Source organism: Betta splendens, chromosome 16 (assembly GCF_900634795.4).
Source record: "Betta splendens chromosome 16, fBetSpl5.4, whole genome shotgun sequence".
Lineage (NCBI taxonomy): Eukaryota > Metazoa > Chordata > Actinopteri > Anabantiformes > Osphronemidae > Betta > Betta splendens.
In genome coordinates this window covers 18,349,588-18,361,683 of record NC_040896.2, presented here as the reverse complement: position 1 = coordinate 18,361,683, position 12,096 = coordinate 18,349,588, and the positions used below count along the sequence as shown (strand labels likewise).

The following is a 12,096-nucleotide window of genomic DNA, read 5'->3' as shown; positions in this document are numbered from 1 at the left end:
TGCATAAATTGCATTTCTTTTACTGTACTAATATAGCAAAAAATTATGCGCAAAAAAACAAAAGGTCCCAAACACTGATAACAGGAGGAAGATGTGTTTCTGGAACATTTAAATACACAGCACTCGCTAAGAAAACGTTAAATAATTACTGCTTTAGTGTATATTACAAGACAATATTATATGTAAATGTCATAGACTACTGCACAAGCAAACGGGCCTCAGTTGAACCCATGGTCACACTGAGCTTTAAGCTTATAAATACTATCTCTGTAAAAATACAGCAATGGATAATGATACTTATGATCCAGTTCTCAAGTGAGTCAAACGTCTGTCAAACTCAGCTGGATTGAACCACAGTAGCGTAGATCACAGTGACATCATTTTCTTCTTTGGCGCTGAAGAGAAAAGGGTGGTTCAGTGTTACTGACTGTCTGAATACTCAGTTTCTTATCTCCAGACATCTTCTTTTTGTTACTTCATTTTAAATGATGAGTCGCTATTTTAAATTAAAAAAGTCACTGTGTGATTGCGCCACAGTAAACTCACCAGGAGGTCTGTGGTGCTCTGCTGTTGTAATGGGAGAGACTCTGGTTCTTGGGTTTAATGGTCACTGTGGAATAGGTCACTTCATCTTTACATAAGGTATAATCCTGAAATAAAGGAAAAGCATGAATCGGGTCAGCGTTGCCCAAATTATTTGCTTCCAATAATGGTTTTGGTACTGTAAGTCAGTAAATGTTGCATTCACATCATGATCACAGGTTGAGTTTGTGTCTGAGGCAGATGTCATGTTCTGGGCAGTTGTTTTGGGTGAAGGAGAGGATGGAAACATGTGGATGTTGGCGTAAACAGATTCATCTTCATTGGCTAAAGAGCTGGAGTCTCTGCCACTGAGCTTGACGTCTGTCACAGATTTCTGGAGAGAAAATAGGAAGTAACTTTAAATTTAACTCCAGATGAATTTTATCATGTTTTGGAAAAACCTCCCTATATTGGTTCCTGAGCTTTCTGTCTCTCTTCAATGAACTTTAATGAACTGTACTAGTTGTACTCACTTTCTTCTTTGCACGGCTCCTCCATTTCCTGCCAACAAAAGATCACAAAGGCAAATCACTCTCTGTACCTTCAGCAGAGAAATGTCCTTGTTGCTCAGTCGTGTGCAGTAGTTTTTAGTTTTTTTCTGTTAAAAGTAAATTATTAAGTAAAATAAAAATGCCTCACATGACTTAAATGCTTACAAAACATTGTGCCTTAGGAAATGTCCTAATCCATCATAACCTACAGTACAATACACGTCAGCAACTTTGAATAAAACACGTTGCGGAAGCTTACACAAGAGGAAAAAACACACATGTAGCAATGACTCAGACAAGCTAACGGTAAAGATGTTGCATGTTTTGGCCACTTTTACTTTCTCCATCGTTCCCTGACTTACCAGAACATTATTACGGCAACCAAGAATGTCACAAATAGAGAAACTCCGACAACAGCCAGGACTGGTACAGACTGGGTGCCTGAAGGGGAACAAACACATGGTCAGTTGTCATGTACATGTGAAATATATGGAGTCTCATTTTGTTTCAGTCCCTCGTAAAAATGATGTACAGTATAAAACACAGCACCTTCCCTTTCTGCCACGGACAGTAGCACCTCCGCGGAGTGGCTGTCCCCCCGACTGTTAGAGGCCTGGCAGACGTAGAGTCCGATGTGTGATGACGTCATAGAGGGAAGAGACATCACCCGCCCAGAGGCCACCCTGACCAGGGAGCTGGCGCCAGCGGCATTGGATCTCTTGTACCAGGTGTAGTTGTCTGCTGCAGGGTTAGCTGCACAGCTGCACGTCAGGTTCACCGGGCTGCCTGCAGCCACGTGTGGTGGATCCACTGACACGACAATGTTCATGGGACGGTCTGAAGGAGACAAAACATGCTCAAGCGCTCAGACCTGAGTGAGATAATGGGTTGATTTACAGTAACCTGCCAACCAATGCTTTTAGCATACACTTACACTGGACATCGACATGAACCGTGGTGGAGTTCATGAGGTGGAGGCCGTTCCGGCTGATACTATTTGAGGCCTGGCAGTGGTAGACACCGCTGTGACTGGGCTGGATGGCAGGGATGCTGTGCCTCTGCCCTGTGCTGACGAGCTGCCCGTCCTTGTACAGCATGTATTCACTGTGGGTCACAGGGGGGTTGGCGTCGCTGCTGCAGGTCATCGTCACCGAGCTTTCTGTCATGATGTCATCAGGAGAAGGATGCACTGTCAGTGTGACGTCTATGGGGGCATCTGGTCAGAAGAAAATGAATATGTTTATTCATAGAGTTGAGCAACCCACAACCATCTCTATGTCCGTGTAATTGCTATCATTGTTCACCATGTACTTACATAGAACTTTAAGAGCTGCAGGGGCAGATCTGGCAGCCTCTTGTCCCGAGACAGCACAGTAATAGCTTCCAGCGTCTTCTCTCCTAACATTTAAGCTAGGTCCTGGTGCAGGTCGTCCGTCTTTTAACCAGACGATGGTTGTGGGTGTAGGACAGCCTGTGAAACATGTCAACGTGACATTGTCCCCCTCTGTCACAGTGCTGGGCTCCACAACAGCTGTCAACTCTGATACACAAACACAATTATATTCATTTAGTAACACATTGTGCCATAGAGCATGACACATCGTTATTCACATATTTTTACCAGCTTGTCATTACCTTTAACAGAGAGATAAGCATATCTTTTACTTGTCCATCTGTTGGTCTTTGTCTCAAACCTAAAGTAGTACCGTCCTTCGTAGCTGCGTTTTACATTATGGATCTCAAGGCTACAGTCACCGTTCTTGTCGCCTATGTATTTAAACTCTGATGAAATGGAATACAGCCTATACTGTCCATATACAGGTCGGGCTATATACCAGTTCTCTGAAGTCACTTCATGACCGTAAGGATAGTCATACTCGCACTTCAGAACTATTGATGTCCCTGTCAGGGCGCACTGGTCTTCAAAGGTCACACCCCAGTTTCTGCTCCAGACACCTTTGGGAAAAAATTATGAAATACACAAATATTTTTAAGGTTTTGCACCACAGCCGTTATCATTTAACAAGTGATAAAATAAACATTGGTTCTGTTTGATTCCTTACCTGGTGTGATGAGCAGAATCATTAAAATCAGAGCTTCCATTGTTAAAATCTGCTTTGATAAGGTTAGGGCAAAATGTCAAAAAGAAGCAAACAGCCAGTGAGTCAAAGTTAAAAGTGCTCACTACAGTGTGAAACCTAAGTGACTTCTTGCTTACTGTGCGTCCAGGAGGTGATTTTGTGAAGCAAAAAGCAGAAGTTCCTGCTTCCGTTCTTCATAGCATTACACATTCATTTACGCAAAGTTAGAAGAGACGTTAAAAAATGTTTTGCCTGATTTACATGTGTTTAGTAGAGCGTGTGATACACATGAGGGAGGAGATTCACTTAAAGGGAGGCTGCTGTCACAAATGAGCTCAAGCCAGAGTGCCATAGATGCAGTCAGTCCTCTGGAGGCGTCATGTTGTCACAGGCAGCAGGAAGGACCTCTGTCCACAGGGGGGAGGCACTGGACTGGAAATCAGTTCATACAGTACGTCACAAAACAGACAAACTGTGAGACCCAAAGTTCTGAAACACCAGGTGAACCAAAAATATACTGTAGTTGACACAGGAAACCAATAATTTACACTAGAAAATATTTGATACAGTGGCTTTATTATACTTTATTGTATTACTTTAAACAAGCATATCATTATTCATTAGTGCTTCAGAATGAGAGCACACATTCATGCTTTCACATTATGTTTTTGTTCAGTGTACAGTAATCACCGCTGGCTCAGACTACATGTCATAAAAACACGATTGAATGCAAGCAAGCTACATGTAGGTAAAGTAAAACGATCACAACAAGCCTAACGGTGGACCAGGTGTGGACGTTCATGGGACAGCCCTCCCTGGTAGGATGCATAGAAAAACCATGAGAGGCAACAGAAGAGCTGCGGAGAAGGCGTCAGCAGCATCTGTGGCAGAGCAGCGCATGGCATGAAGTCGTCCCGGTGTCGCTGGCCGGATGGATGGGAAGTGACCACTGCTCAGGATGAAGGCTGAGGAAGAGGAAGGAGAGCAGTGGAATATAAACGTCAGTGAATATCAAACAAGCAGTTTGTTTCTCCTCAAGTTGAAGCCGTGCAGTGAGTTGCTGTACCTGCAGGAGACTTCCTTCGCTCCCTCAGCGCCGAGGCTGAGCCAGTAAAGAGTAAACAGCCCTGGAGGAGTCCGTGGGTGATCTGTCACCACGCAGTGGCAGGTTGTGGATCTGCACCTCGTCTGTGCTGAACCACCACCAACAAATACAAACCATATGAGGCCATGCGGACATCTGACACAGATCACATCATAAACAGTGATATTCATTTCAAAACTGGGACGAGAGATTTACTGTCCGCTCACAAACAGAGGAAGGTTTTCGAAGATCACAGTAGTAAGAGAACGGAAAGCGAGAAAAACGGAGACTTAGGGAGAGGTGGTGACAGACTGCAACAGACAGATCGCATGAATAAACCTAAGTAGTGGTAAAATGAAATTTACGCATGCTGTGGTCGAGAGACAGATGGAGACAGGATGTGACGAGACGTAGCTGGGTCAGCGCCACAGACAGTGGGGCGGCGGGTACCTGGACAGCTTGGAGTAGTGGACGGTGATGTACTTGGAGGCTGAGCTGCGACTTAGGTCTGAGGCCGGCGGAGCATCGCTCAGGGGAACGATGGAGGGGTGGGAGCTGTCGCTGTCGTCGTCCGCCTCCTCCTGTGCACACGGTGCAGACACGTGGGCGTTTAGGGCCGCGTACAACGGCCTGATCGCCAGCTCGCGTGCTCAGCTCCTCACCATTATGTCGGACATCTTGCCCTTTCTCGCTGGGAAGGTCTGCTGGGCCGGGTCGCACGGCGCGGTGTCAGCTGTCAGCGACGGCCGCTGGGTCACGCAAACAAACACAAGACGAAGGACAGTGTAAAACAGAGCCCCATCAGTAATGCAATGACGGATAAACTGAGGATGTACAAGATCAGACCCAAAAAGCGCCCAAGGACCACTCACGCACACCTTGCTTCCTACTTCTGCTGACTCCACGTCCACTCTGTGCATGTTCTTACTGTGAGTGATAATAAATATTAGAGTTAAAAACATAAACCAGGCAGAGTGAACAGTGTGTTAGCTGAGTAGAACGGACACGTTGCTTTTGGTTTGACCAACCCTGAAGGTTTGATGGACTCACCTTTCAGCTCTTTCCATTTAAGATCAGCGCTGATATGTCATTAAGCCCATTTCAACAACTACTGTACATAAAAGACTCTTCAAGCAGGGACTAATTAACATTATACCTTATCATTATGGCCACAGTGAGAGTGATGAGTCCAGCAGAGACTCCCACTGCAGATGCTAAAGCAATGACCTTAAGGCGACCTGCCAGAGAGCAGAGAATGAAGGTTATCAGTTTGACAGTGGACTGAAGGAAAAGAGCTTGGTGGACGAATAAAAATAGAGGCGCAATAAATAGTAGCGTCAACACAAAAATAGACGCAGAGAGAGAGAAAGTGAGGGATGGGGAAAGAGCTGTGCATCATTCTGCAGTCTAGACTAGTGTTTCCAGTTCTGATTTCCAAACCTAGCTCCATTTCTTCAGCTGTCTAGACTCAAATAGTAGTTTTCCACAACACCTCATCTCCTCCTCCTCTCCTCTCATAGTTAGAGGGCTTTACATGACTCACCATGACTCACAGAAACAACAGTTAGAAATCATGAGGCCATACATAATGAAGACCAGAGCCTGGACCTCATGCTGCGCCGGTGACAGGGACGTTTCATCACTTATCAAACGCGCTGAAACAAAATCAGACATCTCCAGTGTCTCCAGCTCACAGGAACCCGTCTGCGCTCGCTCTGTCAATCATCTGACACGGCCTGAAACATGTTACCCTGGGTCGGAGGTGTTTCGCAGAGTTTATCAGTGGCACCTCATCTCTTTCGCTGCATCTTACAGCACAGCAGTGGGATGTGAGTTAGCTCATAGAGAAAGCAATGGAAAAGCCCCGAGTGGAGGCAGCACCGTGTCGAGGAGACGTTGTTGGCTGAGATCACGCAACACGGGCATAAATTTCCATAAGGTGAATGTGCCAAATGATCCATTATGAGCCTCAGTCTGCAGCCATGCTGTGATCAGGGGGGCTCTGACCTGAATGCTAATGTTAGCATGCTACAGTGCAGTGATGTGCGAACACTCATCTCTCTGTACCTCTGACCCGTACAGTGAGGACGGGAGAACTGTGGGCTCCCATTGGATTTCTGGCCTCACAGTAGTACTGGCCGCTCTCTCTAGGACCGACCTCCGAGAAGGCAAACACAGGCCCAGACTTTGTGCCCCACTCTGCAGGACGGAGCACACAGAGGAGGATCCGCTCACTGTAACACACACACCAGCAGAGGCTCCAGATGCTATCTTTTATTTTTGGAACGCTAACTTTGAGCAGAGCCTCCGTCCAGGGCCAGGCGGTGCCACGTGAAGTTGTCCACGGCCGGGTTGGCCTGACTGACGCAGGTCAAAGTCAGGGGGCGGCCGGCGTCCACCACGCTGGAGGGCCGAGCCAGAATGGATGTGTTCTTAGGGGGATCTGGACAAAGCGGGAGAGGCAGAGGTAATATGAGGAGAGGAGACGGGAGGGCGGCCAGGAGCACTCAAGCGCACAGCACTGCACTTACAGAGCACGGTGAGTGTAGCAACTGGGGCGGACTGGTATCCCAGTGGGTTGGAGGCTGTGCAGTAGTACTGGCCACTGTGGTGAGCACGCACAGATGGGAAGGTCATGTTCTGAAATGCTCCTTTAGACAGCACCTGGTCACCTAGGATACGGTACCAAGCGTACCTGCCCAACAACAGGAGGGTGATGATGATGATGATGATCATCATCATCATCATCAACAGAACTGAGCTGGTCTGTACACTAGCATTTGTTGTCATTTGGTTGCACATCCTTGGAGTTTGTGCAGGTCCCGGTCTAGTCTCACCTGGTGGGAGGAGGGTTTGCACGGCTGACGCAGCTCAGGTTTACGTACGAGCCTTCCCTGATGTTACCTGGAGGACTCACCAGGACGCGCGTGTTCTTCGGAGAGTCTAACCAGACGGGGACAAGACCAAGAGCCTTACTGCCGTGCATGGTTGCACTGATCCCTTTATACTGTCTGCGGAAACCCAGCAGACAGGAAGCTGAAGCGAGTCGGTATCGCTTCCCGTTGCGACTGGACATTCAAATCAGCCTGTTGCAAAATCAGTTCAACCCACACTGACCTCCGATGATCTGCACCACAGGACCAGAAACAATGCGGCAGAGGTGCCGTGCCGGTGAGACTCACAGGTGACGTTGAGCAGGAGCGGCCTGGAGCGCTCCGTCCCCAGCGAGCTGCGTGCTACGCAGAAGTACTCCCCCCCGTCCGTGTGCGTGAGGTGGCTGAGCCGGAGCTGAGGGCTGAAGCTGTCCGGGATGCTGCCGCTCTCCATGTCTGCGGGGGGGCACGCGTGACGCTTTACAGCAGCGACCGGAGGTCACCGTCTGGGACGTGTCTGTCGACGGACGGACCGCACCTTTGAACCACGCGAAGCTCTCTACAGGCGGAGCTGCGTCGCTGCTGCAGGTCAGGGTGACGGAGCCCCCCTCGGACACCTCCCCCGGAGGAACGGCCGCTATGGAGGTGAGGCGAGGCCCATCTACAGACACAAAGGATGGGGGTAAAGGCCGCGAGAGGAGGTTCTGCATGGCGATGGTGGTTACTCACGTCCCAGAGCCAGCGTCAGCGGCAGGGACTGGACGTTCTGAGGTGGGATCGGTCGACAGGCGTAGGCTCCGGCGTGCTGCTGGTCGAAGCGGTTGACGATCATCCATTTCTCGTAGGACCCCAGGTTCAGCCCATTCCTGCGCGCACACCCCACGTTACCGATGCTCGCCCGACGCCCCCGCCTGTCTCGCGGACGCCGCTCACCTGTACAGCGCGAGGCTCCGTCCCGCGGCGGCGCATCCCGCGGCCTGGCAGCCCACGAACACGGTCTCCCCGGAGCCGAACGTGTTGGCGGGCCTGGCCGGGTGCACCTGGACCCGGAGGTCTGAAACGGTATTGGCACGCGGCTGAGAGCGGGAGCCGCCGCCAAGGCCCCGCGGCGGCGCCGGCGCCACGGCTGAGTTGCCGTTTACCTGTCACGTCCAGGGCGACGGTGTCCGGGGAGGTCCACCTCCCCAGCGGCTGGTCCGTCTCGAACCTGAAGTGGTACTGGCCCGCGTCGCCCAGCTTCACACCTCGAATCTGGACTGAACAGCTGTAATAGCTGCCCCCGATATACCTGGAAAGCAGGAGAAGTGGCATCATTTACGCTTTAACCCACGTCAGCCTGTGTTACAGCTGTTTACCGTGTGCGTCCTCGGAACGACAGGCCGATCTGGTCGGGGTCGGTGTGGTGGGCGAACTCCCTGCGGCCGTCGGCAGACACGCGGAACCACATCACCCGCTTCACACTGTGGCCTGTGGCACATGCAGAGAAAACCCCCTAAACCTCGTATCTGTAGGAACAGATGGAAGGCTGATAAACGGGGGCGCGCGTGGCGTTGTTACCTGCTGGGAGGTCATAACGACAGGGCAGCGTGACACTGGTTCCTGCCCACACACAGATCTCCTTCCTGGAAAATGACACACTCCACCTGCTCTGGACACCTGCACACAAGCAGGTCAGGGTCCGGAGGAGTTAGAAAGAATAAAACACTAAACAAACATTACCAGTCATTTTAAAAGACCTAAAAATGAGAAGTTTAACCCCACTTTGTTCACCAGAATTCCTCTTCAGGGTTTTATTGGCTGTTGCAGCTACAAATGAAATTTCCTACTCTTTGAATCTGGCTAACGCGCCTCGGTTTATGCGCGTTTGGAAACTAAGAGAAGTGTAAATTCTAACCATCCACAAGTAGAAATCTTTCCTTCCCTGTGGCTCCTCGGAGGAAAACTTGTCAAACCGCAGCCCTGCTCGGCTCCGAGTCACATCCAGTAAACTTGGAGCGGCGTCGGAGTCGTCCTGCGCTGCTAACTGCCTGCCTGGCTGACTACCTTGCACAAAAGGCAATCGATACTTATAAATACCCTGAGCGTAAAGGCAAGGGCACCTGGCTGCAGAAGCCCATGACTATGATGGATCCTATCAGCTTTAACGTCTTAATGGTTACGATTCTGAATGAACACTTTTCTGATTTAAAAATATGGAATCAAATCTAAATATTTTTATATTTAAAAATGCTGCAGCTCATCTCACTGAGGATTTCTTAAACTCAGGTTTGCAGCTCATTTAGAAGTAAATTTCAGCCTCAGGATTTCCTGTGTTGCGTTCTTACCTGGTAAAGCCGTTAGGATGGTGCCCAGAACCAACGCACCTGCCAACATGTCCGCTGACACGCGCTGTGCACTGTCACCAGACGAGGGGACCAGCACAGGGAGACTGAGGGTGAAAGTCACATTCGTCCAGATACGAAGGCGTCCGTCTTTGTAAACGCGGAGCCGCCACCTCCTAAAGTATCTTCATCCGCCTCCGCCAGACGAACACAGACAAGAGGCTGGTGTGACGCGTGCGACTCGGCCGGCGGTGGAGGTGATTTTGCAGGGTGATCACAATCGCCTGGTGTTAAATGGGGGGAGGGATGGAGGAGGATGAGGAAGTACACACCACGCCACTACTTACTGTACTTTCTCATCCTCCAACTTAACTGTTTCTACTTCTGCCCTTCTAAATTTGTAACAGTTACCAAGGCCATTGTCCTGATGATGTAACGTGTGACAGGCTTGTGATCTTTTGACTTATTGTGAATGACTAGACGTACACTAGGACACGTACTGTGAGACATATGAGACATAGTCAACACAAACATTAGCAGTGCTTTTGGTTGCTCTGTTTAATCGTCTATTTATTTAAAACTAAGCTATTACATGTTAAATATTTGGGATCATCATGGACATTGTAGAACCTATTAACATTATGCTTTTTCAGAATTTTGACTTTAAATTTGAATTAAAAACACAAACAATTCTTTGTGGCCTTGATTCCATAATGTATAATAATGTACAGTATGTGGACATGTTACAGTAGGTATTGAGGCACCCATTTAAATCAAATGTTTGCAATAAATCTAAACACACACTACAAGAAATATCCTATGATCAAACTTAGTGATAGTGTAAAGGTGACGCAGTCTTTTCTCTACATGTACGCTTCTTAGACACTGTCACAGTCGACAGTCACGACTGACTGGTTGTTAACAAGACGTGCATGTATGGCTCATTTGCAGAAGGAATCCAGGTCGTTGGCACACATTAATATATATAAATCAAAGTGACGTGACCTAGCGGCCCACATGTCGTCTCATCCAATGCTCTAATTGAGCATCGCTGGCACTCGAGGCTACCCACAAGGAGACGTGGGGAGGTTCGAGACCTCTCACTCAACTGTGTCCACTTAGCCTAATGAGTGGAAATGACTTTAACATCCTACCCCGCCACAACTGGGCCAAAAGATGTCAGTTTAGCGTCATGGCTGGGCCAACTGGCTACTTACCCCAGCTCTGACCCAGGAGAAATGATGATGTACAGTTTAGCATTTCAGTCAATCTCTGTTCACATACATCCAAGGGGAGGAGAGAAATGAGGAGGTAACGTCCAGGCTTCGGAGATGATATCTTGATCTACATCTGGAAATAAATGCTGACGTTTTGCTTATTAGCCAACTGATCAAAAATGATGGAGGAGGCTACAAAAGGGATCAATTAGAAAACATGGTTGTCTGTTTGATTTATTTTCTGCTAGACACTGTGATCTGTAGCTCACTCACATAAAACGTAGCAGAAAAATGTTAATGGTTTGAATCCTCATTGAGATTCTCTGAGAGGTCTGCATTAGGTTTAGAGTAGTGTGAGAATTACTCAGACTTTCAACTTCAACCCTAATAAAGAACAGAGAGGCTCTGGTCGGGAGAGTTACCTTCAAAATAAATATAAAAAAACTCTGCAGGATATGAAGTGAAATGGAGAATATATTCCAGATCCCAGATTGCTAGGTTGGATTATGGGGTGGGACCCAAAATGGGACACAGGCCTTCCTCTAGTAGGTCTCCACATGATTTAATGGTCCAGGATCCCAGGAAAAAAAGTTGTTTTATTCTCTGGCTGAAAGGTTTTAAGAACCTATGCTGATTTTCTTCGCTTTAAATACAGTCTGTATTATGTAGAGTAAGAAGAGTGGTGGCTTTGAGCTTAACCTGTAACCACAGAATGACTTCAAAAGGATCATGGCACACTAATAGGTCAAAGCCTGATGTAATCATAATCGAAAGCAGACCCGACTAAACGAATGAAGAGAAACAGATGGATGGATGCAGATTATGTGTGACTGACCACAAACAGAAAGAGAAAGAGGGTGAGAGACGGAGGAATGAGTATGTCTGAAGAGGAAGGTAAAAGGGGGGGGGGGGGGGGGGGGGGGGGGCAGGGACGTGATGAGGTAAGGCCGCTAAGGAGGAAATAAAGAAAGAGGAGACAGGAAGTAGGATAGAACAACACAGAGAGGGCTGAGAGGATGGAAGAGGAGATGGAGGTGAAGCGTTCGATTGGTCAGAGGGATGGAAAAAGTGTGAGAGGGAGCGGGAGGCCGACGTATGACAGCCGTTACAGCGGGGACGGGATCCGTCCACTGACCGCAGCCTGCAGGCCAGATGAAGTGTGACTGTCTGGTGGTCGGACTGGACCTAAAGATTTTCCGCTGTTGCAAAACACTTCCTGCCTGCTGTTTTCGTGTAATGTGACCGCTCACAGTTCGCTCCCCTGCTATACTTTAAGTCGTACAATATGTTATTTCTGTGTTATTCCTTATGCCCACAGATTAGACTCTTGGCTCTCTAGGCCCTCGAGCCTTGGACACACGCCACACAAGCAAACAGCGATTGGACAGTCCAACATGTGTTAGTCTTCAGATTGAGTGGTGTTCTCCGTGGGGGGACGTCTGGGCAA

General features: G+C 48.5%; 2 protein-coding genes across 5 annotated transcripts; both read right to left on the bottom strand.

The window, feature by feature from the left end:
* Window positions 1-9: 9 nt before the first annotated feature.
* Window positions 10-3,346, bottom strand: LOC114843286 (B-cell receptor CD22-like). Its single transcript, XM_041067836.2, has 10 exons — window positions 3,137-3,346; window positions 2,709-3,029; window positions 2,389-2,613; window positions 2,008-2,289; window positions 1,623-1,910; window positions 1,436-1,514; window positions 1,056-1,083; window positions 749-916; window positions 547-650; window positions 10-395 (listed from the first exon to the last, which is right to left on the bottom strand). Exons 1-10 carry the CDS (start codon window positions 3,174-3,176, stop codon window positions 338-340), a joined length of 1,593 nt encoding a protein of 530 aa, XP_040923770.1. The 5' UTR covers window positions 3,177-3,346; the 3' UTR covers window positions 10-337.
* Window positions 3,347-3,711: 365 nt separating this feature from the next.
* si:dkey-33i11.1 (B-cell receptor CD22) lies at window positions 3,712-9,703 on the bottom strand. 4 transcript variants are annotated; one of them, XM_055503359.1, is made up of 18 exons: window positions 9,436-9,703; window positions 8,669-8,767; window positions 8,467-8,578; window positions 8,254-8,399; window positions 8,045-8,165; window positions 7,841-7,977; window positions 7,650-7,772; window positions 7,421-7,567; window positions 7,076-7,181; window positions 6,770-6,843; window positions 6,532-6,681; window positions 6,306-6,437; window positions 5,395-5,476; window positions 5,111-5,165; window positions 4,901-4,987; window positions 4,689-4,819; window positions 4,221-4,347; window positions 3,712-4,119 (listed from the first exon to the last, which is right to left on the bottom strand). In XM_055503359.1, the coding sequence occupies exons 1-17, from the start codon at window positions 9,482-9,484 to the stop codon at window positions 4,245-4,247; spliced, it is 1,854 nt and encodes a 617-aa protein (XP_055359334.1). In that variant the 5' UTR covers window positions 9,485-9,703; the 3' UTR covers window positions 3,712-4,119; window positions 4,221-4,244. The 4 variants fall into 4 exon arrangements, with proteins under 4 accessions (XP_055359334.1, XP_055359333.1, XP_028986312.1 ...); XM_055503358.1 differs by having other exon boundaries at window positions 6,770-6,933; window positions 9,436-9,702; XM_029130479.3 differs by having other exon boundaries at window positions 5,117-5,165; window positions 6,770-6,933; window positions 9,436-9,701.
* Between the last annotated feature and the right edge of the window lie 2,393 nt (window positions 9,704-12,096).